Source organism: Phascolarctos cinereus, unplaced genomic scaffold (assembly GCF_003287225.1).
Source record: "Phascolarctos cinereus isolate Bilbo 61053 unplaced genomic scaffold, phaCin_HiC Scaffold_9;HRSCAF=440, whole genome shotgun sequence".
Lineage (NCBI taxonomy): Eukaryota > Metazoa > Chordata > Mammalia > Diprotodontia > Phascolarctidae > Phascolarctos > Phascolarctos cinereus.
In genome coordinates, this window is record NW_027556402.1 from 67,351,418 (window position 1) to 67,374,460 (window position 23,043).

The window sequence follows — 23,043 nt, forward strand, 5'->3', positions numbered from 1 at the left end:
GAAATATTTAAATGCATCTTTTTATAACTACAATGCAATAAAATGCTTTCCAGTGAAGGGCTTTTGAAGCATGGATTAAAAATTAAATGGAAACTAAATAACCTAATCCTAAAGAATGAGCGGTTCAAAGAACAAATCATAGAAACAATAATTTCACTTAAAATAACAGTAACAGTAAGTTAACATACCAAAATTTGTGTGATGCAACCAAAGCAGTACTTAGGGAAAAATTTATATCTCTAAAGGCTTAGATCAATAAGAGAAAGAAAGAGCAGATCAACAAATTGGGCATACAACTTAAAAAAACCCTCAAAACTAGGGAGAAAAACCAACAAATTAAAGCCTCCCAAGTAAACACCAAAATAGAAATCCTGAGTATCAAGGGGGAGATTAATAAAACTGAAAGTTTAAAAAAAAATGGGGCAGCTAGGTGGCGTAGTGGATAGAGCACTGGACCTGGATTCTGGACGACCTGAGTTCAAATGTGGCCTCAGACACATAACACTTACTAGCTGTGTGACCCTTGGCAAGTCACTTAACCCCACTGCCTAGCCAAAAAAAACCCCCAAAAAAACGAAACCACTGAACTAAATAAGTAAAACTAGGAGCTGATTTTATGAGGAAAAAAAATAAATATAAAGGATAAACCATTGACTAATTTGATTCTAAGAAAGAAAGAAGGAAACCAAATTACCAGAATCAAAAATAAAAAAGCAAATTCACGACAATGAGGAAAACAAAAGCAGCTCATCAGGAGCTATGTTGTCAAACTATATGCCAATAAAACTGTCAACCTAAATGAAATGGATGAATATTTACAAAAATGCAAATTACTCAGATTAACAGAATAGGAAACAGACTACTTCAATAACCCTGTCTTAGAAAAAAAAATTGGGGGCAGCTAGGTGGCGCAGCGGATAGGGCACTGGCCCTGGATTCAGGAGGACCTGAGTCCAAATCCAGCCTCAGACACACAACACTTACTAGCTGTGTGACCCCGGGCAAGTCACTTAACCCTACTGCCTAGCCAAAGGAAAAAAAAAAAAGGAAGAAGGAAAGAAAAATTGAACAAAACATAAATGAGCTCCCTGAGGGGGGGGACCAACATCAGATACATTTACAAGTTAATTCTATCAAACATCTAAAGAATAATTAATTCCAGTACTATATAAACTATTTGAAAAAAAAAATTAAGAAGTCCTACCAAATTCCTTCTGTGACACAAATATGGTCTTGATACCTAAACCAGAAAGAGTCAAAACAGAAAAAGAAAGCAGCATGAAGCACTAAGAGGTTAAATCACTTGCTGCTGGTCATACAACTGGCATATATCAGAGGCAGGATTTGAACACAGGTCTTCCTCACTCCTGCTATCTATTCTGACTCTTATTTTAACTATAAAAGTAAAAATTTCTACTCAGGAAGTGAAGAGAGAAGTAATAAAAAGGGGGAATAGGAGATTATAAAAGCATTTTTTTTTTGGTGTATAGGTGTGTGAAAAAAAGATACAGGTACATTCTGATTTTTAAAAAAATATAAAAACTGGTATTCAAACCACCAACATTAGAAGGTGAATATTCATGGTACAAAAAGATTCACCAAAGAGTTCCTTTTAATAGTAAGTGATATTATATGATCACAAAATGTTAAAAGATATAGTAATAAACCTTCTAGCACTCTTTAAAACAAGATTTTTGAGATCTAACTTTAGAGGAACATAAATTGTAATAAAGAGAAGGCTATCTGGGCAGCTCCCTGGAGCAGTGGATAGAGTGCCAGGACTTGAATAAGGAAGATGTGAGTTCAAATCCAGCTTTAGACACCTACTAGCCATGTGACCCTAAGCAAGTCACTTAAGATTGTTTGCCTCAGTTTTCTCAACTATAAAATGAGCTGGAGAAGAAAATGGCAAACTACTTCACTATCTTTACCAAGAAAACCCCAAATGGGGTCATGAAGAGTCAGATATGACTGAAGACAACTAAATAACAGCAGAATGACATCTAAAAACATGGAATATATATTTCTAAAACAATTTTGGCTGGATCATAGGATGTAGAAATTGAATGGGCCTTGGAGATCATCTAGTCGGTCTCCTTAACATTCCACAATTAAGGAAACCAAAGAAAAACAATAGCTAACATTTATATAGTGCCTTAAAGTTTGCAAAGCACTTTACATATATTATCTTCTTTGGTTCCCACAGCAACCCTGTGAGGTAGGTGCTATTATTATCTACATTTTTACAGATGAGGAAGCTGAAGACGAGAAGAATGAAGTGACTTCCAAGTTCAGCTGTGTGCTACCTAGATGCCTTGTACCTAGATCTGACCTTGTAACTCTTCCGACAAAAGCTTCTTAAAGGCTTTCTGCGATCCACTTTCCAAAGCTGAAACTCGTTGGGCTGGACTTCCACGCCCTCCAGTCTGGCACCCCTCTATCTTTTCAGCTTCCTCACATTATTCTCTGCCACGTGCTCCAAGTCTGTGGTTCTCAAAGTATGATCCAAACACCCCTGGACATTGTTCATGAGGTCTGCAAGGTCAAAACTATTTTTATAAAAATGCTAATGTTTTAATTTCTAATATAGTAAATATTAATAGCTGTACCCACATAAATAAGAGCTCTTTGGGGAGTCTTCACTAATTTTTAAGTCTAAGTATTGAATCCAAAAAGAACTACACAGCTCAACGCTGTTGGACTAATCCCAGTGACTGGAACATCTCCTCACTTTCCTATTTTCAGGCCTTTGCTAAAGTTATTTCTTATGCTTGGAACATTTTTCAATTTCACTCATCCTTTTAGACTCTTTGTTCATACCTCTCATATACATTTAATTTTATATTGTTTTGTATTATAATTATTTTTGCACCAGAGCCTTCTACCAGAATGAGTCTGTAGATGAGAAAAAAATAACAGTTAACCTCACCAACAAGCTACCTCTCCAATTAATTTCCTTAACCTTTCCCCTCCTCCTTAAGGTGGCTGCTCCCCAAAGTTCTGCCCTCCATCCTCCTTTCTTTTCTGTCTATGTGAACTCCCTTGGCAATGTCCTTCACAATCATCCTCTATGAAAATGACTGCCAGACCTATAACTGACCTCTCCCAACCTCTAGTTTCACATCCTCACATGTCTTAAGAACTCCTTTACTTGGATGTATGATACATAGCTTAAGGTCAACATGTTCAAAACTAAGCTTTTCATCTTTCCCTCAAAAACTACTCCTCCATTATTTAATTCCAACATCTCAGTGCACTGCTACACGAGGAAGAAGAAACAGCACTAAAAAAAGTCAAGTCAGACAGACCAAATCATGTCACAAAGAAGAAATTTGTATTGGAGATGGCAAAATTTTGGAAGCACTAAGCCATCAATTTTAAGTTGTCTCCAAAAGGGGAAAGTAGCACAATTTTTTAAGAAAAAATTAGACAGGATTCTTACCCAAAAAAGTGACCAAGAAGACATCAGCCACTACTAACTTTCATGTCTCCTTTTTAAAAATCTCAGATTTAATTAGTAGCTGTGTAACCCTGGTCAAGTCACTTAACCCCATTGCTTAGCAAAAAATTTAAAAAAATCTCAGATTTATATGTACATCAAAAAAGGAAAAAAATTATATGGCGGGTATATGAGAAAAGAACAAGGCATAGTGGATAAAGAGCTGGACTTAGATCAAGAAAACGGACTTCGGTTCAAGTGATGTTCCTGACACACACTGGCTCTATTACTCTGTACATGTCAGTGACCCCAGACCAAAAAAAAAAAAGTGCATTGGCAAATGTAATTTCTGGTCCTGTACTTAACTCCCAAAAAATTAGGAGTGGTAAATTATTATCTACTGCAGGTCAAGCTTCACAGTCACGCAAATGCCTGAAAAGTACAATTTATTGTTTGTTGATTCCTTTCTAAAGGCATTTGACTCAATATGACTTTAAAAGCACCTTTAATAAGATAACTCCCAAGCATATGTCAAAATTTCTCAATAGATGAAATCACAGATATGACTTTGTTCAAGATCTCCTAATTATCAACAGGGAACGGGACCCTGCACAATGGCAAATATGCTAGATTTAGATCTGGGTTCAAATCCCAACTCTCTATTTGCTACCTACATCACCTCATCTAAGCTACTTAACCTTTTCTGCTTCTCAGTTTTCCAACCTATAATGTAAGAAGAAATGTAGAGGCGGTGGGGGGGGGGAGTGAGGACCACATGATCTCTAAGGTCTTCCAGCAGTAAATCTATAATAAATCTATAATCTTATGATCCATGTCCTACAGAGTCCAAAAGGAAGAGATTCCCTTTAGATAAATAGCCTTCAGATACTCTCATTTGTGGATGACATTATGCCAACTGAATTACGCCCTAAGCCTCTTAAGAAATGAACCCAGCAACACACAGGAAAGACCAAATGAAACAACACCTACTGTGAAAAGTATGTGTGGTTAAATATCCGCTGATACAAAAATTATGACAGTACAGCAGATGTAGCTGAGGTCCTTTGCAGTGCTGCTTAGAGCTGGACTTGCAGTCAGGAAGAACTGAGTTCAAATCCCACTTCAGACACTAGTTGTGTGACACTGGGCAAATCACAAATCTCAGTCTAAGTTTATTTATCTGTAAAATGGGGCTAATAACAGCATCTAACTTATGAGGTAGTTGTGAAGAACAAGAAATAACATATAATAAAGCACTTGGTAAAACAGATAAATTTTCAAAACATAATAAATTTTAGCTATTGGTGGTTATTATGTACAATTAGCTTGGCTAAAAATTTAAGAACAGAGCTTGCTGGATTGCATTTGGGTAACTGCAAATAGCTCTCAAGCAATTCTGAGGTGCTGACAGAAAAATCCATTTTTAGTACAATATTTGCTTGCTAATGCTACATGGCAGCAAGTCACAGAACACCATAACTTCCAAAGAATCAAAACTGTGGGTGACCTAATGGGCAACAGAATGAGGTATGGTGCATATAAGTAGAAAGGAGGTGAGTTAGTCATACAGTAAGAACAAGGAGCAGCCCACCGGTACAACAAAGAATATGGAAGATCTAAAATAAAAGAACTGGGATTTTAGAGAGGTTTCATGGAAAAATTAGCCAGTCAATAAACATTTATTAAGGACCAGGGATACCAATACAAATAAAAACAGACAGTCCCTGCCTTCAAGAAGCTCTATAATCTAATAAAGATTCTAACAAGAATCTATTTGATAAAAATGAGCAGGTGTTTGCTATTTATTGGAGGTGGTACTCATACTGCTGAGATGAAGGATGGAAGTAAGAATCCATATCCTTTTACTAGACTATAAACTTCATGAAGGTAGGAACCATGTCTCATCTAAGCATTCCATCACATCCAATCATCAGCACAGTTATGGCACAAAGGATCTAACCAAAGTCCTGTGAACTGATTTGGGCTGAATAAACAACCTGAAGGCCTTCCAGCTTGGTAAAACCTGAGAGAATTTGTAAGTCAGTGGGAGTTCTCAAAAACTAGCATTACCCCCTGAAACCACTCTGGGTTCTGACAGATGAGCTTTCACCTTCTCTTGCCTGGAACTAAGCCTCTTCATGACTACCCCCTCCTCCCAGCTTTCCTTCACGTGTTGTCTTCTCCCCCCAGAACCATAACCTCCTTCAGGGTTGGGCTTATCTTGCTTACTTGTATCTCTATTCCCAGCACTTAATACAGTGCCTGGTACATCTATCACCTCCACACCATGAACAGGCATCAGAAGATGACTTTGGAGCAGATGAACTAAGAGAGAAAAAGAGTATTTATGAAAACCTGACTACGTGCTAATCTGTGCGTAAAAGAAAGGTATAAAATTGCATTTATAATTTTTCCCTATGTAATTTATACCCCAAGATTCCCTTATGCTGTAGTAAAAGTTTGTGCACTTCAAACAGTAGCCCAGTGTGCCACAGAGGACAATGAAGAGGGAAAGACCAGAGAAGCCTGAAGGCGTCTGTGGCAGAAAAACCTTTTCCCCCTAGACGACAAGTGAATGAGAGCCAAGGCAAGCTTCAAGGAAGCTTCGTGTCCTTGCCCCGTTTATTAAATAGCTTTCTGCGGATAAATGGTTTTGAAATGAGTTTTAAATGAAGCATGGTAGTGACCTGACATATGGGAACCACGTAGCTGCATAGCATGACACAATACGTAAAAATCCGCATCCACCAAATTGTGAGATTGTACTCGTTTCCTTCTCTGCAAAAAGGGTTTAACTAAGTAATACCCCTTAAGGTCCCCTCCAAGGCCAAATAAATGCTTGTTGACTGACTGTAAAAAGGTCCAGTGGCTTCATCAGTCTGCCAAAGGGGAGCATGACACAAGAAAGCTTAAGAGCCCCTAGATCTAGACCAATCCCCTATTTTTACAGGTGAGGAAACTGAGGTCCGGAGAGTCTGACAGGGCCTTAACCAAGATCACCCAGTTCGGAAGCTAGATTCAAACTCAAGCCCTCTGACACCAAACACCGCAGCTACCAAAAGCGATCTCGCTGAGGAAAGAAGGACGAGGGAGAACTGTCCGGTCCCAGACCCCCTGCCGCATTCCGGCCGCCCGAGGCCCGGACGCCCCGGCCCCCGCCCGGCCGGCCGGCCCCTGAGGGCTGCAGCAAGGAGAGGGGGCGCCGCGCCCAGCCCCGTACCTCAGCGCTCCGGGGACCCCTGCTGCCGCGGCCCGCACTGAAAAGGGAGGAGGAGGTCCCACAGAGCGCGAATCGACCGCCGAAGTCACCCCTAAAACCCCTACACTCGGCTCCGGCGCCTAGCCAACTTCTCCGTCCCCGGCCCCTCTCACCCAGGAAGCGAACGCGGAGCTGGGCGGGACCACGACCTCCACCACCCCTGCGTCCCCGCCCCTTCCGGTTGTTCTCAAGGCTCGTGGAGATAGAGGGGGAGCAGTTTCAGCTTCTAGGGAGCGGACCAATGGGAGAGGAGGGGCGGGGCGCGAAGAGGACTACACCATTCTCGTCACCCTCAGCCCCAGGCGCTGTTCTGCTTGCTCAGCTTTCCCAGACCTCGCGAGAGAAATGGAGCGTGTAACGCACGCACGCACGCACGCGCGCTGTAGCCTCGGCGCGAGGGGCTTGACGCGGAGGGCGGGGGGGGGTAGACGTGCGCGTGCGTGCTGGTGTCCCGGGGGCTAGGCTAGGCTAGGAGGTGACGGGACTGAGGTGCGGCGAGGTGGCGGCGGGGGGCTCCAGCCTCTGGGTGCTGACCCCCGCCTTAGCCGCCTCCTCCTCCCTCCCCTAGTTACCTGTCTCGCCGTCGGAGGGAGGAGGACCTCGCTGCCGGAGCGATGAGCGCCAACGAGGACCAGGAGGTAGGACCCCTCCCCACGGGGGACCGAAGGGGAGGGAGGAGAGGGGAGCGCCGGGAGCAGCCCCCTGTCCCCGTGGGTGCCCCGGGAGGCGGCGGGGATCTCCCTTTCGCCCTGACCCCCCCCCGGCACAGCTTCTTCTAGCCAATTAGCATTAATTAAGCGCCTACTACAAGCCTCCTCTTCCTCCCTCCAACCCCCCCCTTTATCTCCACCCCCCGCCCCCACCCCAGCTCCTGGTGGGGAGGAACTCGACCTGTCGGGCCGGGCTGGTGGCTCCTTGAACAAAGTCCCTCGTTCTCCCGGGACCCTGTAAAATAAGGGGGGGGGGCAGGACTTGATGCTTTTGAGTTCTTTTCTGCTTGGAAATCTCTGCTCCCGTGACCTAGATGAGGTGTGGGCTCTCCCTCTTCCAGCTGTGGGACTGCCTAGCGTGGAGCCCAGAGGGAAGAGCCGTAGAGTTTGGGGCTCCCTTTAGATCGTGAGCTCCCTGAGGGCAGGCATGTGCCCGGAACTTAGTAGGTTGTTTAGTAAATGCTTCTTTATGTGGAAAGATGTTTTCTGAGTCTAGGACTGGGGAAGGGAAGGAGCCAAGTAAGTGTTAAGGGTGATGAGTGAGTAGCCTCCCCACCCATCCACGCCCCGCCCGCCAGACGCACACCCTCTCCCGACCCCCCTTCTCCCATCCCTGATCATTGTGAAAACGAAGATGTTCTTGGTGCTCAGCCAAGCTGAGCTAGAGTTCTTTAGTATACTTTGAGACTCTCCTGGAAGGGCACCAAAGTTGGTGATCGCCAGTCTTAAAATGACACGTACTTGTCTGTCTCATATCCCAAGGGGACTTGGAATTTGATTGGACTTAGGCCTTTCTCTCCTTGCCAGTTAGAGTTTTAAAATTATTGAGTCATTTACTTTTGTTTGGGGAAAAATAAAGACTTGGTGATCTAGCATGACACCAAAATAACTTGTTGGTGCGCCTAAGTTGTCTTGATGTTGTATAGTGGTGGGAAGTAGGCACCTGCATTTCCACCCAAATTGAATTATGTTTCAACTTCAGGACTTTTTTTGGACAATGACCCTTTGAGAAATAAAGAAATTTCAGTTACAGTGCTAATAAGATAGATATTTCTGCTGTGGTGATATTTTGAAAGGACTTTTGAGGAGATTGTTGGGGTTGGGAGGGAGGGTTCAAGCACTGTCTCTAGTGAGGCAACTCTAAAAAACCTAAGTTTTAGAAATGATGCCAACTTATTCTCTATATTAATAAAATCATAGGTACAGCCTTCATCACCTACATTTTTTTTGGAAGTCTAAAACATATCTCTTTAAATTATCTATTTAATTCTCGAACAAATATTGAACTCTTAACCATTCTTTCTTTGAATAAGCAGTTTTGAGGGGGAATTGGTATGCCTTATTTTCTTCACCTATAAAATACTTAAGAGAATTCAAGCAGTCAGTGACTTTAAAAAGTTCTTTGTATACAAACTGCCTGATGAGGAAGTGAAGGCAAAACATCTAGAAATATTTTTCATCCACCAGTTTCTCTTTTACAGAGAGCCAGTTGTGCTACATCAATTAAAATCTTTTTCTTCCCTATATTAAATTGATTTTGCCTTAGAAATAATTTTATAACTGGTGGTCAGCCCCCAAAAGCTTCTTTAACTCATAATATAACTAAAATATGTCTTAGTTTATCTTAGACCTCTTTGACCATTGAGTGAAACTTATGGACCCTTTCTTAGAATATTTAATTCATAAAATCTGAAAGTCTACCTTTTGTAAGAACTCTTTCCTGATCCCCCTTAATACTGCCTTCCCTCTGTAATTATTTCCATTTTATCCTATCTACAGCTTATTTGTATACATTTGTTTGCAAGTAGTCTCCACCATTAGGCTGTGAGTTCCTTGACAGCAGGAACTGATTTTGGCTTTCTTTATGTCCCAAGCAGTTAGCATAGTGCCTGGCATGTAGTAGGCACTTAATAAATACTTAAAATACCTAAAATACGTAGGTTTATAAATAAAGCTGTTTATATTGAAACACATTTATCAAATATTTTTAAAAACAAATTCACTGACTCTTGGCTAAGCTAAATTTAGTTAATATTTTGTACTTCTATTAAATGCAGTTTTAGTGGAAGGGAAATCCCTGCTTCAGTGGATCTGTGATCTCTTGAACATATTCCTTCCTCAATGCAGACCTACTCATGTACAAGCTAAAATGTTGCTGTAGTGCTAGTAACCCTCTGCTAGGATCTGGAGGTGACTTGGATCTTGAACACTTGGCTATAGGATTGCAAGCCAGCATGTCCTACCAAGCTGGAAAGGCTTGTGTGAGCCTGGTAACATTTTGTATGTCTGTTGTCCAAGGACCATCCTAAGGTCAGAGAGACTTATTACCAGGTTCTATAGAATAATATATTTTTTTTTGAGGATGGAAACTTTAAAAGGTTTTCCTCAGGGAGTACCTATACCTACAAAAATCACAGATCCTTGAAGCATTGAAGAAGAATGTGCTGAATACTTTCTTCTCCCTTACTGTTTTAATACCAAAAAAGACTTGAGAGGAAAAAATGCTATTTAAGTGCAAGTTGTTATACATATAACAAACTTGGTGTTTGGGAAGTAACTTATTATTGGAAGTTATAGTTCAGGCTTTTAGAAGGTAATTGTCAAAGGGAGATTATAGCAGTAGACTGAAATCATGCTGGTTTGTGGCTGTTTGAAAGAGAATTATCTGATTTTTTTAATGTAGGTTTAGAAAGACATAGGATAGATTTGCTTTGTTATGACTTCCATGAAATGCATTGAGCAATCCTGGGTAGTGTCATGAGTACCAAACAATTGTTAAATGGAATTTAAAAATTTTCCTTCATTTAATTTTAAATTTAAATTTTCCATACTTGCCATAGACTATCAGCTTCAAATTTGTTAAACTTTTAAAAGATAGTTGTATTCAAATAGGTAGTGCTTTGTAGTGAGTTTATAATATTTCTTAGAGTATGTTAACAGACATAACTTTCACATAGTAGATTTACACCAAAAACTCATGTCCCTGTGTTTCAAAGTTACTCTTTATACTACTGAGACAAACTCATTTCATCTTTCCTTTTAGATGGAGCTGGAAGCATTGCGTTCTATTTATGAAGGCGATGAAAGTTTCCGAGAATTAAGTCCAGTTTCATTTCAATATAGGGTAAGACACAAAGCATGAATGAGATCGTTTTTTATTGCCTTCTCTTCTAAGTTTTGTGCTCTGTATGTATCTTCTCTATGCCTGCTTACATAGATGTTGCCTTTCCCATTAGAATGTAAACTCTTTGAAGACAGAGACTTTTTCCTTTTTCTAAATGTTTATTCATTAATTTTTGCAAGAAGAGATGAGTCATTGCTGAAGTGTTGATTTTTGTTTTATAAATCTAGTCATATGTTTCTATTGTTTAAATTGATGATGTACTTAATTTGTAGCACATATTCTTAGAGGAGTTAAGAATTCAAAAATCTTTCATCTGCATGACATGAAGTATTTTTTAAATTTTAAGTTAAATCATATATCTTTAAATAAATAGATTCTTAGAATTTGGGAAGTGGAAGAGACCTTAAATGTCATGTAGTCTAATACCCTCATTTTTGAGATGATACCCCATTACTACTTTTCTCATCCTTTTGTTGACTGTGAGGGCTACTCCATTGCTTCTAAGGGATTCTTGGCCGCAGTAATATATGTAGTGACAAGCTGAATTAAATTTACCCATTCCCATCCAAATGGGAAAAGGTTCACTGACACTCAGGATGTCCGTGTTTAATCTTTCTGTCTCCTGTTTGACCTCATCTAACTCACCTTAGTTCATAGATCTTACATGCCAGGTTCCTATCCAGTATCGATCTTGGCAGCATCAGATGCATCCACAGCTGATCCATTTGGCTTTGACCCAGCTGCTTCATTAGGGCTGGAGCTCCGTGTTCTCCACTCTTCCCCAAGAATGTGTTGGATGCCTTCTTCCAGTGTCATCTCTTTCATCACTTTAGTACTGTCCATGGGGTTTTCTTGGCAAAGATACGGGAGTGGTTTGCCATGTCCTTCTCCAGTGGATCACTTTTTGTCTCCTGAGGAACCTGCCAAAAAGCAGCACTTAGAACCAGACATGGGAAAATTGATTGGTTTAAGATTGGAAAAGGAATATATGGGGCAGTGAGGTGGTGCAGTGGACAGAGCACCGGCCCTGAAGTCAGGAGGACCTGAGTTCAAATCCGACCTCAAACCAAACACTTGACACTTACTAGTTGTAGGACCCTGGGCAAGTCACTTAACCCCAATTGCCTGGAGGAAAAAAAAAAGGAATATGACAAGGCTGTATATTGTCACCTTACTTATTTAACTTATATGCAGATTACAATGTGTGAAATACCAGGCTGGATGAATCCAAAGCTGGAATAAAGGTTTCTAAGAGAAATAGCAACAATCTCAGGTATGCAGATAATATGACTCTGATGGCAGAAAGCAAAGTGGAATTAAGAAGCCTTCTGATGAAGGTGAAAGAGGAGAATGTAAAAGCTGGCTTAAACCTTCATGTCCAAAAAGACTTAACATCCAAAAGGATCTTGGCCCTGGGTCCTACCACTTTTTGGCAAATAGAGGAAGAAGAAATGGAAGCAGTGTCAGATTTTTATATCCGTGGGCTCACAGATTACTGCAGACGGCCACTGTACCCATGAAATTAAAAGACACTTGCTCCTTGGAAGGAAAGCTATGGCAAATGTGGACAGCATACTAAAAAACAGACATCACTTTGTCACCAGTGATCCATATAGTCAAAGCTGGGGTTTTTCTGGTAGCAGTGTAGTGACTGTAAGAGAAGCTGAGCACTGCAGAATCATCGCTTTTGAGTTGTGGTACTGGAGTGAGAGTCCCTGGGACATCAAGGAGATAAAATCAGTCAATACATAAAGAAATTAATTCACATTGTTCACTGAGAGGCCAAATACTGAAGCAGAAGCTTAAATACTTTGACCACATAATTAGAAGGTAGGACCCATTGGAAAGGACCCTGATGCTGGAAGAGATGGAAAGCAAAAAGAAAAGGGGATGGCAGAGGATGAGATGGATAGAGAATATCATGAAAAATGCACATGAGCTTGGACAGACTTCAGGAGATAGTGGAGGATATGGTCCATGGGGGTCACAAGGAGTAAGACACAACTGAACAACAAATACCTCATTTTATAAATGAAGAAACAGAAAGCAAAGAGACTAAGCAGTTTGTTCAGAGTTATACAGCCAGTTTGTGACAGAGTTGGTACCACAACCAGGAGTGTCTCGGGCTGGCTTTCTCTCCACTGTACCATGCTATAATAAAGGGCTAGTTGGTATTTTCTTTAAATGATTCTCCAGTTTTAAGAAGATACATGTCAAAGTTACAGGATAGTCTTTGCCTGAAATAGAATTGGTATTAAATGCATCTTTAACATAAGAACAGTATTATTTTTCCTTAATATACTCTATATATCCAACCTCTTATGATAGTGAGATGCAATAATTTTTTTCTTAGAATAATTATACTACATGTTTTTGGAAACTATTTTACTTAGTTTGGGGAAATAATGCCATGTCCAGTACTCAGAATTTTCATTAGATAGTCGCAGAAAAGAAGGTGAGCAGCATTTGTTTGCTTTAGAGTTTACCTTTTCTTCAAATGATATCATATGCTTGACTCTACAGCCCTCGTATCTTCTCCATACTTACCCGTAACAACCGTCTGACTCTGGCTTTGCTGGAATATATCTAGCATCTGGGCTAAAGTACAGTGGTCTTTAGCAGATGGTACCATGAGAGTAAGCTTATTTTGAATGCCCTCTCATCTTGTGCATGGGGGAATGTTAGGCCCTGGGCATATAGCAATACCAGGCGCCCAGGTAGTAAGTGTGCATACACTTAAGCACTACAGGGCACTCTCAGAAAGGAGAAACTACTACTGTGAGCTAGGTCAGGCAGAGGAGTTAGACCTTGAACTGAGCTTGAAAGAGAGGCAGGGTGGAAAGGTAAGTTCAGCAGTACAGATACGTTGTTTGTATAGGAGTAAAAATAGAACATTTTGATTGGCTAGAAAAGGGGTTTGTATAGTAGAATGGTGCCAAGGTGAGACTGGAGAGAGATTGTGGCACACCCTGGAATGTCAGACTGAAAAGGTGGCACTTTATGCCATGGTCACTGCTAGTAGTATAAAGCAGTGTTTTGGAAATCTCCCCCCAATTCCCATTTAGCAATAAAAGTTAGACCAAAATATGAGGAGCAAGAGTAAAGTAATTAGAAAATGGGTGTATAACAAGTAAGTATTTGGGGAAAGTTCTTAATTTTCTTTATGAAACAAACGAACTTTAACTTATTTAGTACTTGGTTTTCTGACTTGTGAGTTTCCCCTTTTGTTTGCCTTTTCTTTCTTTTACACTTAACTGCCACATAATGTGTTGGATAGAGCACTAGTCCAGAAAAGTTGGGTTTGATTCCTACTTCTTTTTTTTTTTTTTTGGTGGCAAAGCAATGGGGTGAAGTGACTTGCCCAGGGTCACACAGCTAGTAAGTGTCAAGTGTCTGAGGTCAAATTTGAACTCAGATCTTCCTGAATCCAGGACTGGTGCTCTATCCACTGCACCATCTAGCTGCCCCTTGATTCCTACTTCAGACGACTTGTGTCAAAGGCAAGTTGTTTAGCTTTTCAGAGTCTCATCTTTTTAAAATTGTTATTAATTTATTTTGATTTATCAACAATCACTTCCATAAACTTTTGAGTTTTTAATTTTTCTCCCTCTCCCTTCCCACCTCCTTCCCTAAAATGGCGCACAATATGATATAGGCTATAAATATACATTCCTATCAAACATATTTTCAATTAGTGATGTTGTAAGAAAGAATTAGAACCAATAGGAGGAACCACAAGAAAGAGAAAACAAAACAAATCAGAAGAAAAAAATAGCAAATAATATGCTTCAATCTGCATTCAAACTCTATAGTTCTTTCTTTGGCTGTGGGTAGCATTTTCCATCGTGAGACCTTTGGAGATGTCTTAGATCCTTGCAATGCTGAGAAGGGCTAAGTCTGTCAACGTTAGTCATCGCACAGCGTTGCTGTTACTGTGTACAACATTCTCCTGGTTCTACTCACTTCACTCAGCATCAGACCATACAAGTCTTTCCAGGTTTTTCTGAAGTCTGCCTGCTCATAATTTCTTATAGCACAAGAGTATTCCATTATATTCATATACCACAACTTGTTCAGTCATTCCCTAGTTGATGGGCATCCTCTCAATTTTCCAATTCCAATACAGTTCCATTTGTATGATCTCTTTGGGATATAGCCCTAGAAGCGCCATTGCTGGGTCAAAGGGTATGCACATTTTTATAGTCCTTTGGGCATAGTTCAGAGTCTCATCTTTAAAATGAGGATAATATTTACACTATCTAATTCATAGAGATGTTGAAGACAACATTTTGTAAATCTTAAAGTACTGTGTAAAGAGTGTTTATAATCTTACCTGGAGCTGAGTAAAGAATACAGAAGATGAAAATTTGATTGACTTGAGTTTCTCAATATCTTATAGTTTCAAATCTTATCAAATCTCATAGTTTGATAGACAGGAAATGATGATGGAAATGAGCTTTTTCTTCATTAGCAGATTTTTGACCCAAGTTTTCCCACATTCTCAACAAACATTTGTAAAATTCCTACTGTATACTAGTCCTTGGTACTACGTGGATGATATAAGACCCCTCCTGGAGGAGCTTCCTCTGTAGTTATAGAGATAAGCCATGTACATGAAGTCCTGTATTTTAAGGCCAGAACTACCAAAGGTCTCACAGACTGGGAATGAGCTGGAGCTCAACCAGAGCTCCTGGGTCTACTTTGGTCCTGGCTGCTACAGAAAGACTTTAAAAAACTCTATTAAATTGATGGTTTAGTTACTAGTATTAAAAATAATTTATCATTTGAAATATCATAATTTTATCTTCTATTGCCTTTGGCTTTTGTAACACAAGTATAACTATTTTCTATTTTACATTTTCTTTTCCTTCAGATAGGTGAAAATGGCGATCCCAAAGCCTTCTTGATAGAAGTTTCTTGGACCGAAACATATCCACAAACAGCTCCAATCATATCTATGAATGCTTTTTTCAACAATACCATGTAAGTGCTTTTCATTTACTGTTTTCGTTTCTCTCCCTTTTACTTTCCTACTCCTTTTTAATTTCTTTTAAAAATATATTATATGTTCTAGATCATCAGCTGTAAAGCAAAGTATTCTGGCTAAATTACAGGAAGAAGTTGAAGTTAATCTTGGAACTGCAATGACATATACATTATTTGAATATGCCAAGGACAATAAAGAACAGTTCATGGAGAATCATCATCCTGTTAATTCTATGGTGAGCGTGTGATGTGGGCCCCTATGGTAGCTTTTCCTGATTCCTCTTTATTTAAATACTCTAGATTTTATTTTGTAAAGAGCTTTGGGTCAAATTTAAGATGCAAATTTTAAATTTCATAAGCTTCATTTTCACACAGAAACCAAAGTATCAATAACCACAATTATCTAATACCCTCCATATTCATTTGTCTCCATTGAGGCGTGGGAAACAGTTTCCATGTATCTATTAAAAGCATTATTTAAATTGTTTTGGAGAAATTGATCAAAATATTATTCAGACAGTTTAGTGGTACTTTCTTTAAAGTGTGTTACTTTAAAAAAAAAAAGAAAGAAAGAAAAAGGTGTGTTGCTTTTAAGTCATAGTGCTTCTCTTGTTACAAGTAGACTTACCGTAATTCATTCTAAAGTTATAGTTTGAGATTTCATTGCAAAGAAAAGTCACAAAAGTATCATTCAAGAGAGTCCTAGAAAATAGACTTACTGTCAGAACTTAAAGCATATGTCTTTTGGTACCACTATAATGTTTATATTACATCACATTTAACACTTGATTATATACCATTTTCTGAATCAGGCTATAAGAACAGGGACTGCAACTTCTGCTTTCTGTACCCTCTTAGTGTAAGGCTGTACCACAGTTCTGGATTTCAAAATGCCCTTACTGACTTAATGAAAAAGATTGTTGAAAAAGGTTCTTTTCATTGGTTAGAGGGAGAACTGGGAAGATCTGGACAAATAAGTATAATCATAGGTGCTTGATGGCATGAATTATGTGCATTTTAAAGCCCATGTTAAACATTCTAAGTTGTAGTAAATGAACTGCTCTTAGTATCTACCCTGGAAACTAATACCACATTCTATTTTTAGCGTGCTTTAGATCTTGCTGCCATTAGTTCTTTTTATAACAATTTAATTGTTACATAGCAGTCCTTTGAATGTGGGTTTTATTAAGTTCTAGCAGCATACCAATGTCATATATTTAATAGAAGATTACTTTAGTCTTGTGTATTTTCATTTCATCAATTTAATATTAAGCCAAATGACATTTCAGGAACTGGATATATGTAACTTACTTAATATATACTGAGCTATAATAATTTGTGAATTTTTCTTTTCAGACATCAATAAGCAATATTATTTCAGTTGAAACTCCTAATCCTGCTCCCTCAAGTAAGAAAAAAGATAAAAAAGAACAGCTTTCAAAAACCCAGAAAAGGAAGCTGGCAGATAAGACAGGTTTGTATTGCTAAGTATTAGATCCACTAGTTTTTTTTTAATCTCCTCATGGATGAACTTTTGATTGCCTCATATTGTGATTATGTGGGTGTTTAATGATGTTTGTTTCAGAAGATTACTTTTGGAGCCTTAGAATCAGATTCTGCTTTGGGTCACAAGTATGAATTTGGTGATTATCACTACTACTGCTACTACTAATACTAATACTTTATCACTAAATGTTGCTATTTGAGAAGCAGGTAAGTGAATGTCACAGTAACTGTAAGTCAGGTTGACAGGAGAGTTATAATTTTAGCATGATGTGCATTAGAAAAATGGTCTGAGGGCACCTTCCATATTTTATTTGTTCATTCATTTCTGTTTCTTTGTGTTTGTAATATGTTTCTTTTAGTGTTAGAAAGAGCCTTTTTTAAGAGTCCTTGTTTACATTTATTAAATTCAATTAGCTAGAATTCTAGTGCAGTAATTATTTTGCTAGAAATTGGAGGCAGCTTTAATATAGTAGAAAGAATGCTAGACTTGGAGTCAGACAACCAGCTTGTGAATACTGGCTCTCTCTCTTACTGGTTATATGACCATGACCCTCTTTAGATCTCAGTTTCCAAAGTTGTAAAATGGATAATAATACTTGCACTTGGTTATGAAGATCACATGAGAAAACATAAAAGCACTTTGTAAACCTTAAAAGGGTTATAGAAATGTCATCTCTCATAACTATTTTTTATCATTACCATACTGTGAAACAAGACAGTGTTAATTTAAAAAGCAAGTCTTGCTAGTCTTAATTTTCCAAAATTATGTGTAACAAACCTAACCTTTTGAAGAGTGTAACAGCTATATGAGAACTTTTGTCTGGGAAGTGAATGAATACAGTTGAGTAACATCACTAGTTTTTAGCAGTTTCCTTTTAATATTTTTCGGCTCTCCCCTTAGCAGTAATGCCAGCCCTTATAGCAGTAAAATTGTCACATATGTTTCCTCTTTGGCAGCTGTTGAGACAAGGACTGAAAACTTAGCAGCTATAGAGAATTCATTTGAAAGTCCTACCATGCATTAGTTAAGCCACTGGTGAGCCTCATGGTTGAACACTTCTTGGTTCTTCAGAGAGTTGATTTTGTACCCCATAGAGACCTTTTTCTAAGCCATTTGGATGTCCCGGAGGGTTGAGGAGTTGCCAAGGGCTCATATCTGCCAAGGAAAAAAGAGGCTGGAAATCTCGGTGACCAGGCCTCTTGTTATAAGCATATTAAACTCTCTTGAACAACTATAAACTAGGCTTTCATAGTCCCAGTTGACTTAGTTCAAATTAAATAGTTTCATCTTCTAACAGATGCCAGGACGACTTTTGCTGGGTGTCATAAATATTCTTGACTTGGAGCTACCTTAAAAAAAGCATTCTCAGGGGGCAGCTAGGTGACGCAGTGGATAGAGCTCTGGCCTTGAAGTCAGGAGGACCTGAGTTCAAATGCGGTCTCAGACATGCAACACACAACATGTACTAACTGTGTGACCCTGGGCAAGTCACTTAACCCCAATTGCCCAGCAAAAAGCAAAAAAAAAAAAAGCATTCTCAGAATTCTAGGCAGAAAAGTTAGTAGCCAAAATTGAAGATAAGCTCATATCCAGTGGACCGAATGAAGTACTAGTTTTGAGGCATGGGAAAACATGGCTATCTAGAGTTAAACCCCAATAGCATCTTTGTTATTCTTTATGAGTGAGTCTTTGCCTCAGTTTTTCTACCTGTAAAATTGATATAGCTTACGTGAAATTTGTGGGTTAAACAAGAAGTAAAGGATGCCAAGAGTTCAATGAAGAAATGTTGCTGATTTTTTATTATTAATGCGTGTTTATTGAACACAATTACAGTCTCCCCCAAAATGAACAATGCTTTTTATAAGTAAAATCCTTTTCTTACGTTAACATACATAGTATCAAATAGCAACAAAAAATTAAGAGGCTATTTTAATTTTTGAAGTTAATTACTTGTTTCATAAAATCCTTTTCCTTTGCTCAGAGTTGTCGTTGGACAGCAGTACAGCATTCTGTTCATAACATTCCCAAACATCAGCTTTAATCTCAAATATAAACAATAAAGTTACTTTTTTCTCCCCACACTGAGCATTTTGCCTGTGTATTTCAGGTAGAGAAAGTATATAGTCTTGAATGAAAGAGGAACAAACTTGTAAAAAGAGATATTTGATCATTCTTTTACAAACTTAAAGTTATAATCAAATTCAGTTCACAGACAATTGTACTTTCAGTTACTAATGAACAAGCTGCTGTAGCTTGTAATACTCTACTTTAAAAATTATCATATAACTCTTAAGGGGTTTTTGTTCTTAGTAGCAACGTATTAGAAAATAGTCTAGGTTTTAAAGCTTGCTTTTTTTTCATCTTGAAAATAATAATATTTTTTTAATTCCGTAGATCACAAAGGTGAACTTCCACGAGGCTGGAACTGGGTTGATGTGGTTAAGGTATGTTACTTGAATGCAGAGTCTTTATTACTTTAATGTCAGTAGTTATTGGTATCACAATGAAACTTACATGTAACTTTTTTTTATTTTCTCCCCTAACAACCTTTGGGTTTGGCTGGTGTCTGATATTTGTATACATTCAGCATGTAAGTATCTTTAAGTGATTTTTTTTTCCTAGTTCACAATCCCTTTGTAGCAATGACAAATCTATAGAAATCACAAAGGTGATTTCTAAAGACTTGCTCATTATGTACCATTTAAGGAGAGTAGGGAGGGGAGGGAACAGAAGGAATAAGCATTTATTAAATGCCTACTATGTGCCCAGCACTATACTAAGCACTTTACAGCTATGACTTTACTATATCCCAATAACAACCCTGGGAGGTAGGTGCTCTTATTATCCCCATTTTACAGTCAAGGAAATGGGCCTGACAGGTTAACTGACTTTCCCAGGGTCACCCAGCTAGTAAGGATCTTAGGCTGGATTTGAGCACCCCCAGCACTCTATTGTGCCACCATTTACCTGTAGTCAATATTAATGTTCTTTAAGGGGAAATTACCCAGAAAACCCCTTGAGATCCCATCAATTAAGAGGTAGAAAGAATTAGAATTTTGGAAGAGAGGTAGTGCTTTTTTGGAGTATGAAGCACTTCCAGTATGGGTGCTGTAGTAGAGGCTTTGAACAGCCAGAGAGCACTTAGCCCTAAGTGACAGAGGAAACCGGGAAGGTGTGTGTGGCAGGTAAAGTGAGGGAAATGACAGAATGGAAACAAACAGTGCCCCATCGAAATTTTCCCATTAATTGTCCCTGTTTCCTTTTGTTGAGTCATTTCAGTCATGTCCAACTCTTTGTGACCCCATTTGGGGTTTTCTTGACAAACATACTATAGTAGTGTGCCATTTCCTTCTCCAGCTTATTGTACAGATAAGGAAGTGAGGCAAATGGGGTTTAATGACTTGCCCAGGGTCATATAGCTAGTAAGTTTCTGAGGCTGGATTTGAACTCATGAGGATGAATCTTCCTGATTCCAAGTCTAGTATTCCATCCATTCCACCACCAAGCTGCTGCTCCCCATTTCCTGTCCTCCCTTAAATGAATGGGGAAAATCTCCTTTGCACACAGGGCACACCCCCTACTTTACTCCAGGATCTGGAGATAGATGCTTCTACCCCTTCCTGCTCCAGATCTGCTGATGGATCCCATTTGAAAAACACTTTCTCCTCCCATCCCTGACTTCCTCCTCTAGTCAGCTAACTTTTATCATGCCTGCAAAAATCTGAGGAATGGCTCGTAGGTACAGGCTCATGTTTAGATCTGTGTTAGAATATTTTGTGTTCAGTTTGGCTGCACACGTGCTTAGCTTGAAGCTTCGACCCGAACATCATTTAAAGAAGGGTCCTGATCCCTGCCTCTTTTACTAACTAACCATATAACCTTGGACAAGTAGGAGAAGTTCAATTGATGGGGTTTGACTAGATGACCTCAAGGTCCATTCAGGCTCAAAATTTCTTTGATGATAAATCAGTGCATCTTTAATTGTGCACAGTTAAGTTTGTCCTCTGCTTATGAACAGGCTGCATTCCAAAGTTTTATTGGTAGGTTTGGTGTTTTTTTTTCAGTAGGGAAATGGATTTTCAGTTTCAGTTTTATAAGGAACACATAGGTTTTCTGGCCAGCACAAGCCTACAAAGCTATTAAATACATAACATAGGAGAACTATACTAGCCTGGAACTGAGTCAGTGGAATATGGAAAAGAGAGGATGGTGTTAGACAACATTTTTAAGTGGATGAAGTATTTCTTTAGCATCCTCACACCTTCCTTTCAGTACCATCTCACTTCCCAATGCCATTCTTCCAGCTTCCTTTTGCCTCTATGTTGCTGATATCCCCTCAGTTGAATGCTCCATGTCCCCCAAATTACATCTTTTCCTTTCTCCAAATCAAAATTCATAATCCCCTAGTTTAAATCTTGCAAAGAAATTAGTCTGAAAGGTCCTCAGGCTTCCCACAGGCATTTACATTTTTAAAGGAAAATGCTTATTAACCCAAAGGACACTGGTCTAATTTCTGGCAAGGTTGACTAAAGGAAATTAAAAAAAAGTGAGGGAAGATATTGGGGCAATAAGGAATAACCACTGAAGCTCTGCCTAGAAGTTTGCCTCCAGGGTCTCCTCCCCTAAAATGGTAGTGTTTTTCATAGCTTCTCCCCGCATTTCTGAATGTATAAATTTTCCCCCAATTTTTCACCAGTTCTGGTGGCACTACAATGGGGTCAGTTTGTAAGTGTGGAAATACTTATATATACTTGGCCATTTAAAAAAAAGCCAAGATAATTTGTGAATACTTCATCTTTTATCCTGTATTTACATGCTCAGAATTTTTGCTAGTGGGTTTCAGATGTAATTTTTATGTTGATAGTTATATTTGAACATTTAGTGAACCCTGTAGTTTTAAATGTTTGAAGAGTATAAAGTTTGACATACAATTTTGCAGAATAAAAGTTAGAGCTTTCAAAATATGTAAACTTTGTTGCCAATTCTGTTAACTGGAAACTTTTTAATTTGATATGAAGTGGAAATAATGTAACAGCTTAAACTTACTATTTCTCTCTTTTTATAGTTAAGCAAAACTGGTTCTAAAGATGATGAATGATGACAGAAACTTGATACAAGAAAACACCATCTTTTAATACAGTAAAGTGAAGTCAACATTTTTTTCAGTACTCTTCTATTGAAGTGGCATTTTATAAAACATAAGTTTTTGTATGTTTCCTGAGTAATTAGATCACAGGCTCATGCAGAGATTTGTTGGTATTTCATTATTCTCACAAATTTGCCTTAAAGGAAGGTAAAACATGCCACCAGGAATGTTCACTGTCCTTTCAGGAGCCTGTTAAGCTTTATAAATGATCAGATATCAAGAAGAGTAAATAATATGCAGTGTTAATTTATACTGTCTTACTCTAGGGTGTGACTTTTTTTTAAGGGAATGTAAAGCCAATTAGCTTAAAGCTGCTGATCAAGCATACCCTTTTCAAGTCCTCATCTCAGTGGAGTGAATAGTAAGAGTGAAGTTATTTGGCAGCATGGTCTGTATTAATAGGTTTGTCACTTTATTTATGTCTTCATCTGTTCATTCCCTTGAATTACTGATGTTCAAATTGCTTCAAAGAAAGCTAGTGGTTGAATACCACTGTGATCATTTCATATAGTTCACAGCTGTATGTAGTTACTTTCCACGTTTTGTTTTGGTTTTTTGCAGAAATCTGTCTTCTCACAAATAAATCTAAATTATATTTTTCTCAATATTGATGTATTGAGAGGTTTAAACATGAGAGGTTTTCATAATATATAGATTAAGAAAAAAATAAAACAATTCTGCCAAATGAATTGGAAGGAATTTTGTACAGATGTGCTCTCGTATTTTAAGAAAAAAAAAATCCTTACTGAATACACAGTAATGGAGTAAAAGATGCCTTAATGTCGTTTAATTTTTTATTGTTGGAGACATTGATTTTAATAAATTCCTATTTATCTGCATTGTTGGTTTTTGTTTATTTTGCTTAGTACTGG

At 38.6% G+C, this 23,043-nt stretch overlaps 2 protein-coding genes across 7 annotated transcripts in view; one reads left to right on the forward strand and one right to left on the reverse strand.

Annotated features, from left to right (window-relative positions):
• The window catches only part of TRAPPC11 (trafficking protein particle complex subunit 11), an 89,195-nt gene extending 82,324 nt beyond the window's left edge, over positions 1 to 6,871 (reverse strand). For 3 of the 6 annotated variants that reach the window (XM_021007598.1, XM_021007599.2, XM_021007595.2), the window contains exon 1: positions 6,660 to 6,803. The gene's annotated coding sequence lies outside the window, so the exon portion shown is untranslated. The other 3 variants (XM_078148467.1, XM_021007597.2, XM_078148468.1) reach the window with 3 other exon arrangements.
• Positions 6,872 to 7,112: 241 nt separating this feature from the next.
• RWDD4 (RWD domain containing 4) lies at positions 7,113 to 23,010 on the forward strand. Its single transcript, XM_078148469.1, has 7 exons — positions 7,113 to 7,336; positions 10,452 to 10,532; positions 15,406 to 15,515; positions 15,607 to 15,754; positions 16,875 to 16,992; positions 19,420 to 19,469; positions 19,613 to 23,010. Exons 1-7 carry the CDS (start codon positions 7,313 to 7,315, stop codon positions 19,631 to 19,633), a joined length of 552 nt encoding a protein of 183 aa, XP_078004595.1. The 5' UTR covers positions 7,113 to 7,312; the 3' UTR covers positions 19,634 to 23,010.
• The last annotated feature ends 33 nt before the right edge of the window (positions 23,011 to 23,043 follow it).